At 39.9% G+C, this 24,229-nt stretch overlaps 1 protein-coding gene across 1 annotated transcript in view; it reads right to left on the minus strand.

Moving 5' to 3' along the window:
- The window catches only part of ptgdsa (prostaglandin D2 synthase a), a 50,561-nt gene that overhangs the window by 21,189 nt on the left and 5,143 nt on the right, over positions 1–24,229 (minus strand). Inside the window, exon 2 of the mRNA XM_061907283.1 lies at positions 27–166. Within this exon, the coding sequence (XP_061763267.1) occupies positions 27–166 (140 nt within the window). The remainder of the gene's footprint in view (positions 1–26; positions 167–24,229) is intronic.

Consider the following 24,229-nt stretch of genomic DNA (forward strand, 5'->3'; position numbering starts at 1 on the left):
GAGGACGATGATGATGAGAGACTCACGTGGCGTCCCACATGGTGAGGTTGACGTTGCCGTTGGTTTGCACGCTGACCACGCCCACAGAGGCCCTGACTTTGTCTCTGTGAGGGACGAAGGTGGGGGAGTCGTAGGCCAGGCCCACGCGGTACCATCTCCCTGCAAACTACACACCTTCTCATCAACATCTTCTTCTTCTTCTTCTTCAAGTCACCACAATATTTGGATTAGCGTTACTTAAACATCAGCTGCTAGTTGTGCTGTTTTGCTAAGGTGATGTTCAAGGTCATTTGCATTTGTCAGCACACTCCAGGCAAACAGCAGCTCAGCACATCAAATGAGAAAAGCGCTAAACAAGCATCAAACTATGTTAGCCATGTGTTACTCAAATGTCTCCAACACCATACTTTCAGCTAAATTACAAAAATAATAAACATTGTCAACTTATAATAGCAACATGCTAAATGAACACGTTAGCAATGTGTTATTAAAACATCATCAAAGTCACGAGTCAAACATTCAGTTAAATTAGCAACATGCTAAATGAACAACCTTACACACGTTAGCAATGTGTTATTAAAACATCATCAAAGTCACGAGTTAAACATTCATTTAAATTAGCAACATGCTAAATGAACAACCTTACACACGTTAGCAATGTGTTATTAAAACATCATCAAAGCCACGAGTTAAACATTCATTTAAATTAGCAACATGCTAAATGAACAACCTTATATACGTTAGCAATGTGTTATTAAAACATCATCAAAGCCACGAGTTAAGCATTCAGTTAAATTAGCAACATGCTAAATGAACAACCTTATATACATTAGCAATGTGTTATTAAAACATCATCAAAGCCACGAGTTAAACATTCAGTTAAATTAGCAACATGCTAAATGAACAACCTTACACACGCTAGCAATGTGTTATTAAAACATCATCAAAGTCACGAGTTAAACATTCAGTTAAATTAGCAACATGCTAAATGAACAACCTTACACACGTTAGCAATGTGTTATTAAAACATCATCAAAGCCACGAGTTAAACATTCAGTTAAATTAGCAACATGCTAAATGAACAACCTTATACACGTTAGCAATGTGTTATTAAAACATCATCAAAGTCACGAGTTAAACATTCAGATAAATTAGCAACATGCTAAATGAAGAACCTTATATACGTTAGCAATGTGTTATTAAAACATCATCAAAGTCACGAGTTAAACATTCAGTTAAATTAGCAACACGCTAAATGAACAACCTTACACACGTTAGCAATTTGTTATTAAAACATCATCAAAGCTACGAGTTAAACATTCAGTTAAATTAGCAACATGCTAAATGAACAACCGTACACACGTTAGCAATTTGTTATTAAAACATCATCAAAGTCACGAGTTAAACATTCAGTTAAATTAGCAACATGCTAAATGAACAACCTTACATACATTAGCAATGTGTTATTAAAACATCATCAAAGCCACGGGTTAAACATTCAGTTAAATTAGCAACATGCTAAATGAACAACCTTATATACGTTAGCAATGTGTTATTAAAACATCATCAAAGTCACGAGTTAAACATTCAGTTAAATTAGCAACATGCTAAATGAACAACCTTACATACGTTAGCAAGGTGTTATTAAACCATCATCAAAGCTACGAGTTAAACATTCAGTTAAATTAGCAACATGCTAAATGAACAACCTTATATACGTTAGCAATGTGTTATTAAACCATCATCAAAACTACTATTTAAACATTCAGTTAAATTAGCAACATGCTAAATGAACAACCTTATATACGTTAGCAATGTGTTATTGAAACATCATCAACGCTACGAGTTAAACATTCAGTTAAATTAGCAACATGCTAAATGAACAACCTTGCACACGTTAGCAATGTGTTATTGAAACATCATCAAAGCTACGAGTTAAACATTCAGTTAAATTAGCAACATGCCAAATGAACAACACATTGCTAACAACGTTAGCAATGTGTTATTAAAACGTCTGCAGACATTTGCTGAATATACTTTCAGCTAAATTAGCAAAATGCTACACAAATATCATCAAAATATATTAGCGAGAGGCTAAATGAACAACCTCACACTACATTGGCGTTGTCTTAATAAAACGTCATCAAAGACACGTGCTAAATATACTTTTAGGCAGATTAACAACATGCTAAAGGAACATCACTAACATATGTCAGCCACGTGTCAAAGTATGTTAGCAATGTGTTTCAGTAATAAAATGTCATCACCCAAAAAACAGCTACATAAGCAACATGCTAAACGCACATCATCTAACGACATTGGCAACGTCTTAATAAAATGTCATCAAAGCCATGTACTAAACAGTTAAAGTGTGTTAGCAAAATGCTACTCAAATGTCAGACGACCTTAGCAATATAATAAACAAAGGTCATCACATTTTTAAGCACAGTTTTCTTGGAACGTCAGTAAAGCTATGCGCTAAACAGACCTTCAGCTAAATTAGCAACACACTAAACCAAAGTCAACAACTTATATTTGCGACATGCTAACTGCACATAGAACTATGTTAGCAACTTCTTAATACAATGTCATCGAAGCCATGTGCTGAATAGGTATCGTTAAAATATGTTAGCAACATGCTAAACAAATGTCATTAAACTACATTAGTCATGTGAAAAGGGACAAGCGGTAGGAAATGGATGGATGGAAACAAACATCATCAAATACGTTAGCAGTTGGTTATTCAAACACCATTAAAGCCACATGCTAAACAAAGATGCAGCTAAATTAGCAACAAACAAGCTAAACAATGTCTGCAACTTGTATTAGCGACAAACATCTTCAAACTACGTTAGCAAGGTCCTCAAAAAAGGCCATCAAACAGACGTTAAAGTATGTTAGCAACATGCTAAACAAACAGCATTAAACTACATCAGCCGTAGGAGAAAGAAGCGTCATTAAATACGTTAACAGTGTGTTTTGACTACATTAGCAACACGCTAACCCAATGTCAGCAAACAACATTGCTGACATGCTAAATGAAGATTTTCAAAGTAGCTTCCAATACATCTTGATCACAGACATGTGCTAAACACACATGGGTCAAGGTTAGGGTTCAAGGTCATTTGACTACTTAGGCAACACCAGAAACAAATGTCATCAAATTTACAATTTAGGAACTTTTTTTCCCTCTTTCACTTTTTCTTTTCTTTTATTGTAACTGGATTTGTGAGTGTTTTCTAAGTGGATGTATTTATTATTCTTTTTTACTTTCAACTTTTGAAAAGGACCACAGGAAGGCTAGCTGCGTCGGCTCATGGGGATCCTTGATAAACAAACAATAAACAATATATGTGTCATAAACTATATATATCTGTGTGTGTGTGTGTCAGTGTGGATATATATACATATATATGTACGTCACATACTGTCACCTCATACGTCACATACTGTCACCTCACACGTCACATACTGTCACCTCATACCTCACATACTGTCACCTCATACCTCACATATTGTCACCTCATACCTCACATACTGTCACCTCATACCTCACATACTGTCACCTCACACCTCACATACTGTCACCTCACACGTCACATACTGTCACCTCATACATCACATACTGTCACCTGACACGTCACATACTGTCACCTCACACGTCACATACTGTCATCTCACACGTCACATACTGTCACCTCACACGTCACATACTGTCACCTCACACGTCACATACTGTCACCTCATACGTCACATACTGTCACCTCACACGTCACATACTGTCACCTCACACGTCACATACTGTCACCTCATACGTCACATACTGTCACCTCACACGTCACATACTGTCACCTCATACGTCACATACTGTCGCCTCATACCTCACATACTGTCACCTCATACCTCACATACTGTCACCTCATACCTCACATACTGTCACCTCACACCTCACATACTGTCACCTCATACATCACATACTGTCACCTGACACGTCACATACTGTCACCTCACACGTCACATACTGTCATCTCACACGTCACATACTGTCACCTCACACGTCACATACTGTCACCTCACATGTCACATACTGTCACCTCATACGTCACATACTGTCACCTCACACGTCACATACTGTCACCTCATACGTCACATACTGTCACCTCACACGTCACATACTGTCACCTCATACCTCACATACTGTCACCTCATACGTCACATACTGTCACCTCACACCTCACATACTGTCACCGCATACGTCACATACTGTCACCTCACACGTCACATACTGTCACCTCACACCTCACATACTGTCACCTCACACCTCACATACTGTCACCTCATACCTCACATACTGTCACCTCATACGTCACATACTGTCACCTCACACCTCACATACTGTCACCGCATACGTCACATACTGTCACCTCACACGTCACATACTGTCACCTCACACCTCACATACTGTCACCTCACACCTCACATACTGTCACCTCATACCTCACATACTGTCACCTCATACGTCACATACTGTCACCTCACACCTCACATACTGTCACCGCATACGTCACATACTGTCACCTCACACGTCACATACTGTCACCTCACACCTCACATACTGTCACCTCACACCTCACATACTGTCACCTCATACCTCACATACTGTCACCTCATACGTCACATACTGTCACCTCACACCTCACATACTGTCACCTCATACGTCACATAATGTCACCTCACACGTCACATACTGTCACCTCACACGTCACATACTGTCACCTCATACGTCACATACTGTCACCTCACACGTCACATACTGTCACCTCATACGTCACATACTGTCACCTCACACGTCACATACTGTCGCCTCACACGTCACATACTGTCACCTCACACGTCACATACTGTCACCTCACACGTCACATACTGTCACCTCATACGTCACATACTGTTACCTCATACGTCACATACTGTCACCTCATACGTCACATACTGTCACCTCATACGTCACATACTGTCACCTCATACCTCACATACTGTCACCTCATACCTCACATACTGTCACCTCACACCTCACATACTGTCACCTCATACGTCACATACTGTCACCTGACACGTCACATACTGTCACCTCACACGTCACATACTGTCATCTCACACGTCACATACTGTCACCTCACACGTCACATACTGTCACCTCACATGTCACATACTGTCACCTCATACGTCACATACTGTCACCTCACACGTCACATACTGTCACCTCACACGTCACATACTGTCACCTCACACGTCACATACTTTCACCTCATACCTCACATACTGTCACCTCATACGTCACATACTGTCACCTCACACCTCACATACTGTCACCTCATACGTCACATACTGTCACCTCACACCTCACATACTGTCACCTCACACGTCACATACTGTCACCTCATACGTCACATACTGTCACCTCACACGTCACATACTGTCACCTCATACCTCACATACTGTCACCACATACCTCACATACTGTCACCTCATACCTCACATACTGTCACCTCATACCTCACATACTGTCACCTCACACCTCACATACTGTCACCTCACACGTCACATACTGTCACCTCATACGTCATATACTGTCACCTGACACGTCACATACTGTCACCTCACACGTCACATACTGTCATCTCACACGTCACATACTGTCACCTCACACGTCACATACTGTCACCTCACATGTCACATACTGTCACCTCATACGTCACATACTGTCACCTCACACGTCACATACTGTCACCTCACACGTCACATACTGTCACCTCATACGTCACATACTGTCACCTCACACGTCACATACTGTCACCTCATACGTCACATACTGTCACCTCATACCTCACATACTGTCACCTCATACCTCACATACTGTCACCTCATACCTCACATACTGTCACCTCACACCTCACATACTGTCACCTCATACGTCACATACTGTCACCTGACACGTCACATACTGTCACCTCACACGTCACATACTGTCATCTCACACGTCACATACTGTCACCTCACACGTCACATACTGTCACCTCACATGTCACATACTGTCACCTCATACGTCACATACTGTCACCTCACACGTCACATACTGTCACCTCATACGTCACATACTGTCACCTCACACGTCACATACTGTCACCTCATACCTCACATACTGTCACCTCATACGTCACATACTGTCACCTCACACCTCACATACTGTCACCTCATACGTCACATACTGTCACCTCACACGTCACATACTGTCACCTCACACCTCACATACTGTCACCTCACACCTCACATACTGTCACCTCATACCTCACATACTGTCACCTCATACGTCACATACTGTCACCTCACACCTCACATACTGTCACCTCATACGTCACATAATGTCACCTCACACGTCACATACTGTCACCTCACACGTCACATACTGTCACCTCATACGTCACATACTGTCACCTCACACGTCACATACTGTCACCTCATACGTCACATACTGTCACCTCACACGTCACATACTGTCGCCTCACACGTCACATACTGTCACCTCACACGTCACATACTGTCACCTCACACGTCACATACTGTCACCTCATACGTCACATACTGTCACCTCATACGTCACATACTGTCACCTCATACGTCACATACTGTCCCCTCATACGTCACATACTGTCACCTCACACGTCACATACTGTCACCTCACACGTCACATACTGTCACTTCATACGTCACATACTGTCACCTCACATGTCACATACTGTCACCTCAGACGTCACATACTGTCACCTCATACGTCACATACTGTCACCTCATACGTCACATACTGTCACCTCATACGTCACATACTGTCACCTCACACGTCACATACTGTCACCTCACACGTCACATCCTGTCACCTCATACGTCACATACTGTCACCTCACACGTCACATACTGTCACCTCACACGTCACATCCTGTCACCTCATACGTCACATACTGTCACCTCATACGTCACATACTGTCACCTCACACGTCACATACTGTCACCTCACACGTCACATACTGTCACCTCACACGTCACATACTGTCACCTCACACGTCACATACTGTCACCTCACACGTCACATACTGTCACCTCACACGTCACATACTGTCACCTCACACGTCACATACTGTCACCTCATACCTCACATACTGTCACCTCACACGTCACATACTGTCACCTCACACGTCACATACTGTCACCTCATACCTCACATACTGTCACCTCACACGTCACATACTGTCACCTCACACGTCACATACTGTCACCTCATACCTCACATACTGTCACCTCACACGTCACATACTGTCACCTCACACGTCACATACTGTCACCTCACACGTCACATACTGTCACCTCACACGTCACATACTGTCACCTCATACCTCACATACTGTCACCTCACACGTCACATACTGTCACCTCACACGTCACATACTGTCACCTCATACCTCACATACTGTCACCTCATACCTCACATACTGTCACCTCACACGTCACATACTGTCACCTCATACCTCACATACTGTCACCTCATACGTCACATACTGTCACCTCACAAGTCACATACTGTCACCTCACACGTCACATACTGTCACCTCACACGTCACATACTGTCACCTCACACGTCACATACTGTCACCTCACACCTCACATACTGTCACCTCACACGTCAAATACTGTCACCTCATACGTCACATACTGTCACCTCATACGTCACATACTGTCACCTCACACGTCACATACTGTCACCTCACACGTCACATACTGTCACCTCACACGTCACATACTGTCACCTCACACGTTACATACTGTCACCTCATACGTCACATACTGTCACTTCATACGTCACATACTGTCACCTCACATGTCACATACTGTCACCTCATACGTCACATACTGTCACCTCATACGTCACATACTGTCACCTCATACGTCACATACTGTCACCTCACACGTCACATACTGTCACCTCACATGTCACATACTGTCACCTCATACGTCACATACTGTCACCTCATACGTCACATACTGTCACCTCACACGTCACATACTGTCACCTCACACGTCACATACTGTCACCTCACACGTCACATACTGTCACCTCATACGTCACATACTGTCACCTCACACGTCACATACTGTCACCTCACACGTCACATACTGTCACCTCACACGTCACATACTGTCACCTCACACGTCACATACTGTCACCTCACACGTCACATACTGTCACCTCATACGTCACATACTGTCACCTCATACGTCACATACTGTCACCTCACACGTCACATACTGTCACCTCACACGTCACATACTGTCACCTGACACGTCACATACTGTCACCTCACATGTCACATACTGTCACCTCACACGTCACATACTGTCACCTGACACGTCACATACTGTCACCTCACACGTCACATACTGTCACCTCACACGTCACATACTGTCACCTCACACGTCACATACTGTCACCTCACACGTCACATACTGTCACCTCACATGTCACATACTGTCACCTCACACGTCACATACTGTCACCTCATACCTCACATACTGTCACCTCATACGTCACATACTGTCACCTCACACGTCACATACTGTCACCTCATACCTCACATACTGTCACCTCATACGTCACATACTGTCACCTCACACATCACATAAGTATATGCGCTCGCCCAGCAGAGAGGTAGCAGCTTGGCTAACGTTAGCTGTAATGCTAGCGAAACCGTGCGAGGGATGATACGAGAGAAAGAAGGTGCGGATCTAGTAAGAAATGAAGGAAGAGTTCATTCCCAAGAAAAACAGCAGGGGTCCATCGTCTGGCGGGGGTTTCGCTTCAAGTGGGAATATGTCCAACACACAACAGTAATTGGTCAAGTGTGGGGGGGGGGAAAGCGTTGCTATAAAAAGTAGCATTACTGCTAATATGTAGCATCATTTGTAAAGTCACTCGCTAGAGAATGAAGAGAATTTCATAACCTTAGTAACATACCACATAGTGAAGGACCAATACTATTTGATTTCCTGTTATGCAGCTCATTTTTATTTGACACTTCAAATGTCTCTGACAATCTTGCACTTTATGTTTTGGAAATGACTTGAATGTTTGTGCCATTGCTTAATAACTTTAATAAAAATACACTTTTGGTCAATTGACTTAGTTGTGATTTCCTTCTCTGCATGAAAGTTTAAAAGTAGCATATATGAATGCAGTGTGAAGAAGAATGTTTGAATGTAGACACTGTCATAAACATGTGCCATATAGTGAAACCACACTAAACAACACTGTCATAAACATGTGCCATATAGTGAAACCACACTAAACAACACTGTCATAAACATGTGCCATATAGTGAAACCACACTAAACAACACTGTCATAAACATGTGCCATATAGTGAAACCACACTAAACAACACTGTCATAAACATGTGCCATATAGTGAAACCACACTAAACAACACTGTCATAAACATGTGCCATATAGTGAAACCACACTAAACAACACTGTCATAAACATGTGCCATATAGTGAAACCACACTAAACAACACTGTCATAAACATGTGCCATATAGTGAAACCACACCAAACAACACTGTCATAAACATGTGCCATATAGTGAAACCACACTAAACAACACTGTCATAAACATGTGCCATATAGTGAAACCACACTAAACAACACTGTCATAAACATGTGCCATATAGTGAAACCACACTAAACAACACTGTCATAAACATGTGCCATATAGTGAAACCACACTAAACAACACTGTCATAAACATGTGCCATATAGTGAAACCACACTAAACAACACTGTCATAAACATGTGCCATATAGTGAAACCACACTAAACAACACTGTCATAAACATGTGCCATATAGTGAAACCACACTAAACAACACTGTCATAAACATGTGCCATATAGTGAAACCACACTAAACAACACTGTCATAAACATGTGCCATATAGTGAAACCACACTAAACAACACTGTCATAAACATTTGCCATATAGTGAAACCACACTAAATAACACTGTCATAAACATGTGCCATATAGTGAAACCACACTAAACAACACTGTCATAAACATGTGCCATATAGTGAAACCACACTAAACAACACTGTCATAAACATGTGCCATATAGTGAAACCACACTAAACAACACTGTCATAAACATGTGCCATATAGTGAAACCACACTAAACAACACTGTCATAAACATGTGCCATATAGTGAAACCACACTAAACAACACTGTCATAAACATGTGCCATATAGTGAAACCACACTAAACAACACTGTCATAAACATGTGCCATATAGTGAAACCACACTAAACAACACTGTCATAAACATGTGCCATATAGTGAAACCACACTAAACAACACTGTCATAAACATGTGCCATATAGTGAAACCACACTAAATAACACTGTCATAAACATGTGCCATATAGTGAAACCACACTAAACAACACTGTCATAAACATGTGCCATATAGTGAAACCACACTAAACAACACTGTCATAAACATGTGCCATATAGTGAAACCACACTAAACAACACTGTCATAAACATGTGCCATATAGTGAAACCACACCAAACAACACTGTCATAAACATGTGCCATATAGTGAAACCACACTAAACAACACTGTCATAAACATGTGCCATATAGTGAAACCACACTAAATAACACTGTCATAAACATGTGCCATATAGTGAAACCACACTAAACAACACTGTCATAAACATGTGCCATATAGTGAAACCACACTAAACAACACTGTCATAAACATGTGCCATATAGTGAAACCACACTAAACAACACTGTCATAAACATGTGCCATATAGTGAAACCACACCAAACAACACTGTCATAAACATGTGCCATATAGTGAAACCACACTAAACAACACTGTCATAAACATGTGCCATATAGTGAAACCACACTAAACAACACTGTCATAAACATGTGCCATATAGTGAAACCACACTAAACAACACTGTCATAAACATGTGCCATATAGTGAAACCACACTAAACAACACTGTCATAAACATGTGCCATATAGTGAAACCACACTAAACAACACTGTCATAAACATGTGCCATATAGTGAAACCACACTAAACAACACTGTCATAAACATGTGCCACATAGTGAAACCACACTAAACAACACTGTCATAAACATGTGCCATTTAGTGAAACCACACTAAACAACACTGTCATAAACATGTACCATATAGTGAAACCACACTAAATAACACTGTCATAAACATGTGCCATATAGTGAAACCACACTAAACAACACTGTCATAAACATGTGCCATATAGTGAAACCACACTAAACAACACTGTCATAAACATGTGCCATATAGTGAAACCACACTAAACAACACTGTCATAAACATGTGCCATATAGTGAAACCACACCAAACAACACTGTCATAAACATGTGCCATATAGTGAAACCACACTAAACAACACTGTCATAAACATGTGCCATATAGTGAAACCACACTAAATAACACTGTCATAAACATGTGCCATATAGTGAAACCACACTAAACAACACTGTCATAAACATGTGCCATATAGTGAAACCACACTAAACAACACTGTCATAAACATGTGCCATATAGTGAAACCACACTAAACAACACTGTCATAAACATGTGCCATATAGTGAAACCACACCAAACAACACTGTCGTAAACATGTGCCATATAGTGAAACCACACTAAACAACACTGTCGTAAACATGTGCCATATAGTGAAACCACACTAAACAACACTGTCGTAAACATGTGCCATATAGTGAAACCACACTAAACAACACTGTCATAAACATGTGCCATATAGTGAAACCACACTAAATAACACTGTCATAAACATGTGCCATATAGTGAAACCACACTAAACAACACTGTCATAAACATGTGCCATATAGTGAAACCACACTAAACAACACTGTCATAAACACGTGCCATATAGTGAAACCACACTAAACAACACTGTCATAAACATGTGCCATATAGTGAAACCACACCAAACAACACTGTCATAAACATGTGCCATATAGTGAAACCACACTAAACAACACTGTCATAAACATGTGCCATATAGTGAAACCACAATAAACAACAATGACAAACCAATTTTTTGGAGAATATTTGTACCACAACCCAACATTAACAGAACAGAACAAATTCCCAGAATTCCCTGCGGCACCCACTCTTCCTTGACGCTACAATATAAACAAACATGATTGGTGGATTTACACTAAACATCCACTGTGATGATACCGAGCACAGGAGTGTATCCACACTAAACATCCACTGTGATGATACCAAGCACAGGAGTGTATCTACACTAAACATCCACTGTGATGATACCAAGCACAGGAGTGTATCTACACTAAACATCCACTGTGATGATACCAAGCACAGGAGTGTATCTACACTAAACATCCACTGTGATGATACCAAGCACAGGAGTGTATCTACACTAAACATCCACTGTGATGATACCAAGCACAGGAGTGTATCTACACTAAACATCCACTGTGATGATACCAAGCACAGGAGTGTATCTACACTAAACATCCACTGTGATGATACCAAGCACAGGAGTGTATCCACACTAAACATCCACTGAGATGATACCAAGCACAGGAGTGTATCCACACTAAACATCCACTGTGATGATACCAAGCACAGGAGTGTATCCACACTAAACATCCACTGTGATGATACCGAGCACAGGAGTGTATCCACACTAAACATCCACTGTGATGATACCAAGCACAGGAGTGTATCTACACTAAACATCCACTGTGATGATACCAAGCACAGGAGTGTATCTACACTAAACATCCACTGTGATGATACCAAGCACAGGAGTGTATCTACACTAAACATCCACTGTGATGATACCAAGCACAGGAGTGTATCCACACTAAACATCCACTGAGATGATACCAAGCACAGGAGTGTATCCACACTAAACATCCACTGTGATGATACCAAGCACAGGAGTGTATCCACACTAAACATCCACTGTGATGATACCAAGCACAGGAGTGTATCCACACTAAACATCCACTGTGATGATACCAAGCACAGGAGTGTATCTACACTAAACATCCACTGTGATGATACCAAGCACAGGAGTGTATCTACACTAAACATCCACTGTGATGATACCAAGCACAGGAGTGTATCTACACTAAACATCCACTGTGATGATACCAAGCACAGGAGTGTATCTACACTAAACATCCACTGTGATGATACCAAGCACAGGAGTGTATCTACACTAAACATCCACTGTGATGATACCAAGCACAGGAGTGTATCTACACTAAACATCCACTGTGATGATACCAAGCACAGGAGTGTATCTACACTAAACATCCACTGTGATGATACCAAGCACAGGAGTGTATCTACACTAAACATCCACTGTGATGATACCAAGCACAGGAGTGTATCTACACTAAACATCCACTGTGATGATACCAAGCACAGGAGTGTATCTACACTAAACATCCACTGTGATGATACCAAGCACAGGAGTGTATCTACACTAAACATCCACTGTGATGATACCAAGCACAGGAGTGTATCTACACTAAACATCCACTGTGATGATACCAAGCACAGGAGTGTATCTACACTAAACATCCACTGTGATGATACCAAGCACAGGAGTGTATCCACACTAAACATCCACTGAGATGATACCAAGCACAGGAGTGTATCCACACTAAACATCCACTGTGATGATACCAAGCACAGGAGTGTATCCACACTAAACATCCACTGTGATGATACCAAGCACAGGAGTGTATCTACACTAAACATCCACTGTGATGATACCAAGCACAGGAGTGTATCTACACTAAACATCCACTGTGATGATACCAAGCACAGGAGTGTATCTACACTAAACATCCACTGTGATGATACCAAGCACAGGAGTGTATCTACACTAAACATCCACTGTGATGATACCAAGCACAGGAGTGTATCTACACTAAACATCCACTGTGATGATACCAAGCACAGGAGTGTATCTACACTAAACATCCACTGTGATGATACCAAGCACAGGAGTGTATCCACACTAAACATCCACTGAGATGATACCAAGCACAGGAGTGTATCCACACTAAACATCCACTGTGATGATACCAAGCACAGGAGTGTATCCACACTAAACATCCACTGTGATGATACCAAGCACAGGAGTGTATCTACACTAAACATCCACTGTGATGATACCAAGCACAGGAGTGTATCTACACTAAACATCCACTGTGATGATACCAAGCACAGGAGTGTATCTACACTAAACATCCACTGTGATGATACCAAGCACAGGAGTGTATCTACACTAAACATCCACTGTGATGATACCAAGCACAGGAGTGTATCTACACTAAACATCCACTGTGATGATACCAAGCACAGGAGTGTATCTAGTCCATTGCACTATCTTTACATCCATATTTTTTAGCATCACAACATCTTATTTCCTTGTTTTAAAAAATATATATATTATGTTCATAAAGTCTTGAAATACGTCCCTGGACACATGAGGACTTTGTTGTGTTATGTGTGACCATGTGTGTTGTGTTATGTGTGACCATGTGTGTTGTGTTATGGTGACCATGTGTGTTGACTTCTTGTTGTGTTATGTGTGACCATGTGTGTTGACTTCTTGTTGTGTTATGCGTGACCATGTGTGTTGTGTTATGTGTGACCATGTGTGTTGACTTCTTGTTGTGTTATGTGTGACCATGTGTGTTGACTTTTGTTGTGTTATGTGCGACCATGTGTGTTGACTTCATATTGTGTTAAGTGTGACCATGTGTGTTGACTTCTTGTGTTATGTGTGACCATGTGTGTTGACTTCTTGTTGTGTTATGTGTGATCATTTGTGTTGACTTCTTGTTGTGTTAAGTGTGACCATGTGTGTTGACTTCTTGTTGTGTTGTGTGTGATCATTTGTGTTGACTTCTTGTTGTGTTAAGTGTGACCATGTGTGTTGACTTCTTGTTGTGTTGTGTGTGACCATGTGTGTTGACTTCTTGTTGTGTTGTGTGTGATCATTTGTGTTGACTTCTTGTTGTGTTAAGTGTGACCATGTGTGTTGACTTCTTGTTGTGTTAAGTGTGACCATGTGTGTTGACTTCTTGTTGTGTTATGTGTGATCATTTGTGTTGACTTCTTGATGTGTTAAGTGTGACCATGTGTGTTGACTTCTTGTTGTGTTATGTGTGATCATTTGTGTTGACTTCTTGTTGTGTTAAGTGTGACCATGTGTGTTGACTTCTTGTTGTGTTATGTGTGATCATTTGTGTTGACTTCTTGTTGTGTTAAGTGTGACCATGTGTGTTGACTTCTTGTTGTGTTATGTGTGATCATTTGTGTTGACTTCTTGTTGTGTTAAGTGTGACCATGTGTGTTGACTTCTTGTTGTGTTATGTGTGATCATTTGTGTTGACTTCTTGTTGTGTTAAGTGTGACCATGTGTGTTGACTTCTTGTTGTGTTAAGTGTGACCATGTGTGTTGACTTCTTGTTGTGTTATGTGTGATCATTTGTGTTGACTTCTTGTTGTGTTAAGTGTGACCATGTGTGTTGACTTCTTGTTGTGTTATGTGTGATCATTTGTGTTGACTTCTTGTTGTGTTAAGTGTGACCATGTGTGTTGACTTCTTGTTGTGTTGTGTGTGATCATTTGTGTTGACTTCTTGTTGTGTTAAGTGTGACCATGTGTGTTGACTTCTTGTTGTGTTATGTGTGATCATTTGTGTTGACTTCTTGATGTGTTAAGTGTGACCATGTGTGTTGACTTCTTGTTGTGTTATGTGTGATCATTTGTGTTGACTTCTTGTTGTGTTAAGTGTGACCATGTGTGTTGACTTCTTGTTGTGTTATGTGTGACCATGTGTGTTGACTTCTTGTTGTTATATGTGTGATCATGTGTGTTGACTTCTTGTTGTGTTAAGTGTGACCATGTGTGTTGACTTCTTGTTGTTATATGTGTGATCATGTGTGTTGACTTCTTGTTGTGTTATGTGTGATCATTTGTGTAGACTTCTTGTTGTGTTAAGTGTGACCATGTGTGTCGACTTCTTGTTGTGTTATGTGTGACCATGTGTGTTGACTTCTTGTTGTGTTAAGTGTGACCATGTGTGTTGACTTCTTGTTGTGTTAAGTGTGACCATGTGTGTTGACTTCTTGTTGTGTTGTGTGTGATCATTTGTGTTGACTTCTTGTTGTGTTAAGTGTGACCATGTGTGTTGACTTCTTGTTGTGTTATGTGTGATCATTTGTGTTGACTTCTTGATGTGTTAAGTGTGACCATGTGTGTTGACTTCTTGTTGTGTTATGTGTGATCATTTGTGTTGACTTCTTGTTGTGTTAAGTGTGACCATGTGTGTTGACTTCTTGTTGTGTTATGTGTGATCATTTGTGTTGACTTCTTGTTGTGTTAAGTGTGACCATGTGTGTTGACTTCTTGTTGTGTTATGTGTGATCATTTGTGTTGACTTCTTGTTGTGTTAAGTGTGACCATGTGTGTTGACTTCTTGTTGTGTTATGTGTGATCATTTGTGTTGACTTCTTGTTGTGTTAAGTGTGACCATGTGTGTTGACTTCTTGTTGTGTTAAGTGTGACCATGTGTGTTGACTTCTTGTTGTGTTATGTGTGATCATTTGTGTTGACTTCTTGTTGTGTTAAGTGTGACCATGTGTGTTGACTTCTTGTTGTGTTATGTGTGATCATTTGTGTTGACTTCTTGTTGTGTTAAGTGTGACCATGTGTGTTGACTTCTTGTTGTGTTGTGTGTGATCATTTGTGTTGACTTCGTTGACTTCTTGTTGTGTTGTGTGTGATCATTTGTGTTGACTTCTTGTTGTGTTAAGTGTGACCATGTGTGTTGACTTCTTGTTGTGTTATGTGTGATCATTTGTGTTGACTTCTTGATGTGTTAAGTGTGACCATGTGTGTTGACTTCTTGTTGTGTTATGTGTGATCATTTGTGTTGACTTCTTGTTGTGTTAAGTGTGACCATGTGTGTTGACTTCTTGTTGTGTTATGTGTGATCATTTGTGTTGACTTCTTGTTGTGTTAAGTGTGACCATGTGTGTTGACTTCTTGTTGTGTTAAGTGTGACCATGTGTGTTGACTTCTTGTTGTGTTATGTGTGATCATTTGTGTTGACTTCTTGTTGTGTTAAGTGTGACCATGTGTGTTGACTTCTTGTTGTGTTATGTGCGACCATGTGTGTTGACTTCTTGTTGTGTTATGTGTGATCATGTGTGTTGACTTGTTGTTGTGTTATGTGTGATCATTTGTGTTGACTTCTTGTTGTGTTAAGTGTGACCATGTGTGTTGACTTCTTGTTGTGTTATGCGTGACCATGTGTGTTGTGTTATGTGTGACCATGTGTGTTGACTTCTTGTTGTGTTATGTGTGACCATGTGTGTTGACTTTTGTTGTGTTATGTGCGACCATGTGTGTTGACTTCATATTGTGTTAAGTGTGACCATGTGTGTTGACTTCTTGTTGTGTTATGTGTGATCATTTGTGTTGACTTCTTGTTGTGTTAAGTGTGACCATGTGTGTTGACTTCTTGTTGTGTTGTGTGTGATCATTTGTGTTGACTTCTTGTTGTGTTAAGTGTGACCATGTGTGTTGACTTCTTGTTGTGTTATGTGTGATCATTTGTGTTGACTTCTTGATGTGTTAAGTGTGACCATGTGTGTTGACTTCTTGTTGTGTTATGTGTGATCATTTGTGTTGACTTCTTGTTGTGTTAAGTGTGACCATGTGTGTTGACTTCTTGTTGTGTTATGTGTGATCATTTGTGTTGACTTCTTGTTGTGTTAAGTGTGACCATGTGTGTTGACTTCTTGTTGTGTTATGTGTGATCATTTGTGTTGACTTCTTGTTGTGTTAAGTGTGACCATGTGTGTTGACTTCTTGTTGTGTTATGTGTGATCATTTGTGTTGACTTCTTGTTGTGTTAAGTGTGACCATGTGTGTTGACTTCTTGTTGTGTTAAGTGTGACCATGTGTGTTGACTTCTTGTTGTGTTATGTGTGATCATTTGTGTTGACTTCTTGTTGTGTTAAGTGTGACCATGTGTGTTGACTTCTTGTTGTGTTATGTGTGATCATTTGTGTTGACTTCTTGTTGTGTTAAGTGTGACCATGTGTGTTGACTTCTTGTTGTGTTGTGTGTGATCATTTGTGTTGACTTCTTGTTGTGTTAAGTGTGACCATGTGTGTTGACTTCTTGTTGTGTTATGTGTGATCATTTGTGTTGACTTCTTGATGTGTTAAGTGTGACCATGTGTGTTGACTTCTTGTTGTGTTATGTGTGATCATTTGTGTTGACTTCTTGTTGTGTTAAGTGTGACCATGTGTGTTGACTTCTTGTTGTGTTATGTGTGACCATGTGTGTTGACTTCTTGTTGTTATATGTGTGATCATGTGTGTTGACTTCTTGTTGTGTTAAGTGTGACCATGTGTGTTGACTTCTTGTTGTTATATGTGTGATCATGTGTGTTGACTTCTTGTTGTGTTATGTGTGATCATTTGTGTAGACTTCTTGTTGTGTTAAGTGTGACCATGTGTGTCGACTTCTTGTTGTGTTATGTGTGACCATGTGTGTTGACTTCTTGTTGTGTTAAGTGTGACCATGTGTGTTGACTTCTTGTTGTGTTAAGTGTGACCATGTGTGTTGACTTCTTGTTGTGTTGTGTGTGATCATTTGTGTTGACTTCTTGTTGTGTTAAGTGTGACCATGTGTGTTGACTTCTTGTTGTGTTATGTGTGATCATTTGTGTTGACTTCTTGATGTGTTAAGTGTGACCATGTGTGTTGACTTCTTGTTGTGTTATGTGTGATCATTTGTGTTGACTTCTTGTTGTGTTAAGTGTGACCATGTGTGTTGACTTCTTGTTGTGTTATGTGTGATCATTTGTGTTGACTTCTTGTTGTGTTAAGTGTGACCATGTGTGTTGACTTCTTGTTGTGTTATGTGTGATCATTTGTGTTGACTTCTTGTTGTGTTAAGTGTGACCATGTGTGTTGACTTCTTGTTGTGTTGTGTGTGATCATTTGTGTTGACTTCTTGTTGTGTTAAGTGTGACCATGTGTGTTGACTTCTTGTTGTGTTATGTGTGATCATTTGTGTTGACTTCTTGATGTGTTAAGTGTGACCATGTGTGTTGACTTCTTGTTGTGTTATGTGTGATCATTTGTGTTGACTTCTTGTTGTGTTAAGTGTGACCATGTGTGTTGACTTCTTGTTGTGTTATGTGTGATCATTTGTGTTGACTTCTTGTTGTGTTAAGTGTGACCATGTGTGTTGACTTCTTGTTGTGTTAAGTGTGACCATGTGTGTTGACTTCTTGTTGTGTTATGTGTGATCATTTGTGTTGACTTCTTGTTGTGTTAAGTGTGACCATGTGTGTTGACTTCTTGTTGTGTTATGTGCGACCATGTGTGTTGACTTCTTGTTGTGTTATGTGTGATCATGTGTGTTGACTTGTTGTTGTGTTATGTGTGATCATTTGTGTTGACTTCTTGTTGTGTTAAGTGTGACCATGTGTGTTGACTTCTTGTTGTGTTATGCGTGACCATGTGTGTTGTGTTATGTGTGACCATGTGTGTTGACTTCTTGTTGTGTTATGTGTGACCATGTGTGTTGACTTTTGTTGTGTTATGTGCGACCATGTGTGTTGACTTCATATTGTGTTAAGTGTGACCATGTGTGTTGACTTCTTGTTGTGTTATGTGTGATCATTTGTGTTGACTTCTTGTTGTGTTAAGTGTGACCATGTGTGTTGACTTCTTGTTGTGTTGTGTGTGATCATTTGTGTTGACTTCTTGTTGTGTTAAGTGTGACCATGTGTGTTGACTTCTTGTTGTGTTATGTGTGATCATTTGTGTTGACTTCTTGATGTGTTAAGTGTGACCATGTGTGTTGACTTCTTGTTGTGTTATGTGTGATCATTTGTGTTGACTTCTTGTTGTGTTAAGTGTGACCATGTGTGTTGACTTCTTGTTGTGTTATGTGTGATCATTTGTGTTGACTTCTTGTTGTGTTAAGTGTGACCATGTGTGTTGACTTCTTGTTGTGTTATGTGTGATCATTTGTGTTGACTTCTTGTTGTGTTAAGTGTGACCATGTGTGTTGACTTCTTGTTGTGTTATGTGTGATCATTTGTGTTGACTTCTTGTTGTGTTAAGTGTGACCATGTGTGTTGACTTCTTGTTGTGTTAAGTGTGACCATGTGTGTTGACTTCTTGTTGTGTTATGTGTGATCATTTGTGTTGACTTCTTGTTGTGTTAAGTGTGACCATGTGTGTTGACTTCTTGTTGTGTTATGTGTGATCATTTGTGTTGACTTCTTGTTGTGTTAAGTGTGACCATGTGTGTTGACTTCTTGTTGTGTTGTGTGTGATCATTTGTGTTGACTTCTTGTTGTGTTAAGTGTGACCATGTGTGTTGACTTCTTGTTGTGTTATGTGTGATCATTTGTGTTGACTTCTTGATGTGTTAAGTGTGACCATGTGTGTTGACTTCTTGTTGTGTTATGTGTGATCATTTGTGTTGACTTCTTGTTGTGTTAAGTGTGACCATGTGTGTTGACTTCTTGTTGTGTTATGTGTGACCATGTGTGTTGACTTCTTGTTGTTATATGTGTGATCATGTGTGTTGACTTCTTGTTGTGTTAAGTGTGACCATGTGTGTTGACTTCTTGTTGTTATATGTGTGATCATGTGTGTTGACTTCTTGTTGTGTTATGTGTGATCATTTGTGTAGACTTCTTGTTGTGTTAAGTGTGACCATGTGTGTCGACTTCTTGTTGTGTTATGTGTGACCATGTGTGTTGACTTCTTGTTGTGTTAAGTGTGACCATGTGTGTTGACTTCTTGTTGTGTTAAGTGTGACCATGTGTGTTGACTTCTTGTTGTGTTGTGTGTGATCATTTGTGTTGACTTCTTGTTGTGTTAAGTGTGACCATGTGTGTTGACTTCTTGTTGTGTTATGTGTGATCATTTGTGTTGACTTCTTGATGTGTTAAGTGTGACCATGTGTGTTGACTTCTTGTTGTGTTATGTGTGATCATTTGTGTTGACTTCTTGTTGTGTTAAGTGTGAACATGTGTGTTGACTTCTTGTTGTGTTATGTGTGATCATTTGTGTTGACTTCTTGTTGTGTTAAGTGTGACCATGTGTGTTGACTTCTTGTTGTGTTATGTGTGATCATTTGTGTTGACTTCTTGTTGTGTTAAGTGTGACCATGTGTGTTGACTTCTTGTTGTGTTATGTGTGATCATTTGTGTTGACTTCTTGTTGTGTTAAGTGTGACCATGTGTGTTGACTTCTTGTTGTGTTAAGTGTGACCATGTGTGTTGACTTCTTGTTGTGTTATGTGTGATCATTTGTGTTGACTTCTTGTTGTGTTAAGTGTGACCATGTGTGTTGACTTCTTGTTGTGTTATGTGTGATCATTTGTGTTGACTTCTTGTTGTGTTAAGTGTGACCATGTGTGTTGACTTCTTGTTGTGTTGTGTGTGATCATTTGTGTTGACTTCTTGTTGTGTTAAGTGTGACCATGTGTGTTGACTTCTTGTTGTGTTATGTGTGATCATTTGTGTTGACTTCTTGATGTGTTAAGTGTGACCATGTGTGTTGACTTCTTGTTGTGTTATGTGTGATCATTTGTGTTGACTTCTTGTTGTGTTAAGTGTGACCATGTGTGTTGACTTCTTGTTGTGTTATGTGTGATCATTTGTGTTGACTTCTTGTTGTGTTAAGTGTGACCATGTGTGTTGACTTCTTGTTGTGTTAAGTGTGACCATGTGTGTTGACTTCTTGTTGTGTTATGTGTGATCATTTGTGTTGACTTCTTGTTGTGTTAAGTGTGACCATGTGTGTTGACTTCTTGTTGTGTTATGTGCGACCATGTGTGTTGACTTCTTGTTGTGTTATGTGTGATCATGTGTGTTGACTTGTTGTTGTGTTATGTGTGATCATTTGTGTTGACTTCTTGTTGTGTTAAGTGTGACCATGTGTGTTGACTTCTTGTTGTGTTATGCGTGACCATGTGTGTTGTGTTATGTGTGACCATGTGTGTTGACTTCTTGTTGTGTTATGTGTGACCATGTGTGTTGACTTTTGTTGTGTTATGTGCGACCATGTGTGTTGACTTCATATTGTGTTAAGTGTGACCATGTGTGTTGACTTCTTGTTGTGTTATGTGTGATCATTTGTGTTGACTTCTTGTTGTGTTAAGTGTGACCATGTGTGTTGACTTCTTGTTGTGTTGTGTGTGATCATTTGTGTTGACTTCTTGTTGTGTTAAGTGTGACCATGTGTGTTGACTTCTTGTTGTGTTATGTGTGATCATTTGTGTTGACTTCTTGATGTGTTAAGTGTGACCATGTGTGTTGACTTCTTGTTGTGTTATGTGTGATCATTTGTGTTGACTTCTTGTTGTGTTAAGTGTGACCATGTGTGTTGACTTCTTGTTGTGTTATGTGTGATCATTTGTGTTGACTTCTTGTTGTGTTAAGTGTGACCATGTGTGTTGACTTCTTGTTGTGTTATGTGTGATCATTTGTGTTGACTTCTTGTTGTGTTAAGTGTGACCATGTGTGTTGACTTCTTGTTGTGTTATGTGTGATCATTTGTGTTGACTTCTTGTTGTGTTAAGTGTGACCATGTGTGTTGACTTCTTGTTGTGTTAAGTGTGACCATGTGTGTTGACTTCTTGTTGTGTTATGTGTGATCATTTGTGTTGACTTCTTGTTGTGTTAAGTGTGACCATGTGTGTTGACTTCTTGTTGTGTTATGTGTGATCATTTGTGTTGACTTCTTGTTGTGTTAAGTGTGACCATGTGTGTTGACTTCTTGTTGTGTTGTGTGTGATCATTTGTGTTGACTTCTTGTTGTGTTAAGTGTGACCATGTGTGTTGACTTCTTGTTGTGTTATGTGTGATCATTTGTGTTGACTTCTTGATGTGTTAAGTGTGACCATGTGTGTTGACTTCTTGTTGTGTTATGTGTGATCATTTGTGTTGACTTCTTGTTGTGTTAAGTGTGACCATGTGTGTTGACTTCTTGTTGTGTTATGTGTGATCATTTGTGTTGACTTCTTGTTGTGTTAAGTGTGACCATGTGTGTTGACTTCTTGTTGTGTTGTGTGTGATCATTTGTGTTGACTTCTTGTTGTGTTAAGTGTGACCATGTGTGTTGACTTCTTGTTGTGTTATGTGTGATCATTTGTGTTGACTTCTTGATGTGTTAAGTGACCATGTGTGTTGACTTCTTGTTGTGTTATGTGTGATCATTTGTGTTGACTTCTTGTTGTGTTAAGTGTGACCATGTGTGTTGACTTCTTGTTGTGTTATGTGTGATCATTTGTGTTGACTTCTTGTTGTGTTAAGTGTGACCATGTGTGTTGACTTCTTGTTGTGTTAAGTGTGACCATGTGTGTTGACTTCTTGTTGTGTTATGTGTGATCATTTGTGTTGACTTCTTGTTGTGTTAAGTGTGACCATGTGTGTTGACTTCTTGTTGTGTTATGTGCGACCATGTGTGTTGACTTCTTGTTGTGTTATGTGTGATCATTTGTGTTGACTTCTTGTTGTGTTAAGTGTGACCATGTGTGTTGACTTCTTGTTGTGTTATGTGTGATCATTTGTGTTGACTTCTTGTTGTGTTAAGTGTGACCATGTGTGTTGACTTCTTGTTGTGTTGTGTGTGATCATTTGTGTTGACTTCTTGTTGTGTTAAGTGTGACCATGTGTGTTGACTTCTTGTTGTGTTATGTGTGATCATTTGTGTTGACTTCTTGATGTGTTAAGTGACCATGTGTGTTGACTTCTTGTTGTGTTATGTGTGATCATTTGTGTTGACTTCTTGTTGTGTTAAGTGTGACCATGTGTGTTGACTTCTTGTTGTGTTATGTGTGATCATTTGTGTTGACTTCTTGTTGTGTTAAGTGTGACCATGTGTGTTGACTTCTTGTTGTGTTAAGTGTGACCATGTGTGTTGACTTCTTGTTGTGTTGTGTGATCATTTGTGTTGACTTCTTGTTGTGTTAAGTGTGACCATGTGTGTTGACTTC

This window comes from Nerophis ophidion, linkage group LG08 (genome assembly GCF_033978795.1).
Source record: "Nerophis ophidion isolate RoL-2023_Sa linkage group LG08, RoL_Noph_v1.0, whole genome shotgun sequence".
NCBI lineage: Eukaryota > Metazoa > Chordata > Actinopteri > Syngnathiformes > Syngnathidae > Nerophis > Nerophis ophidion.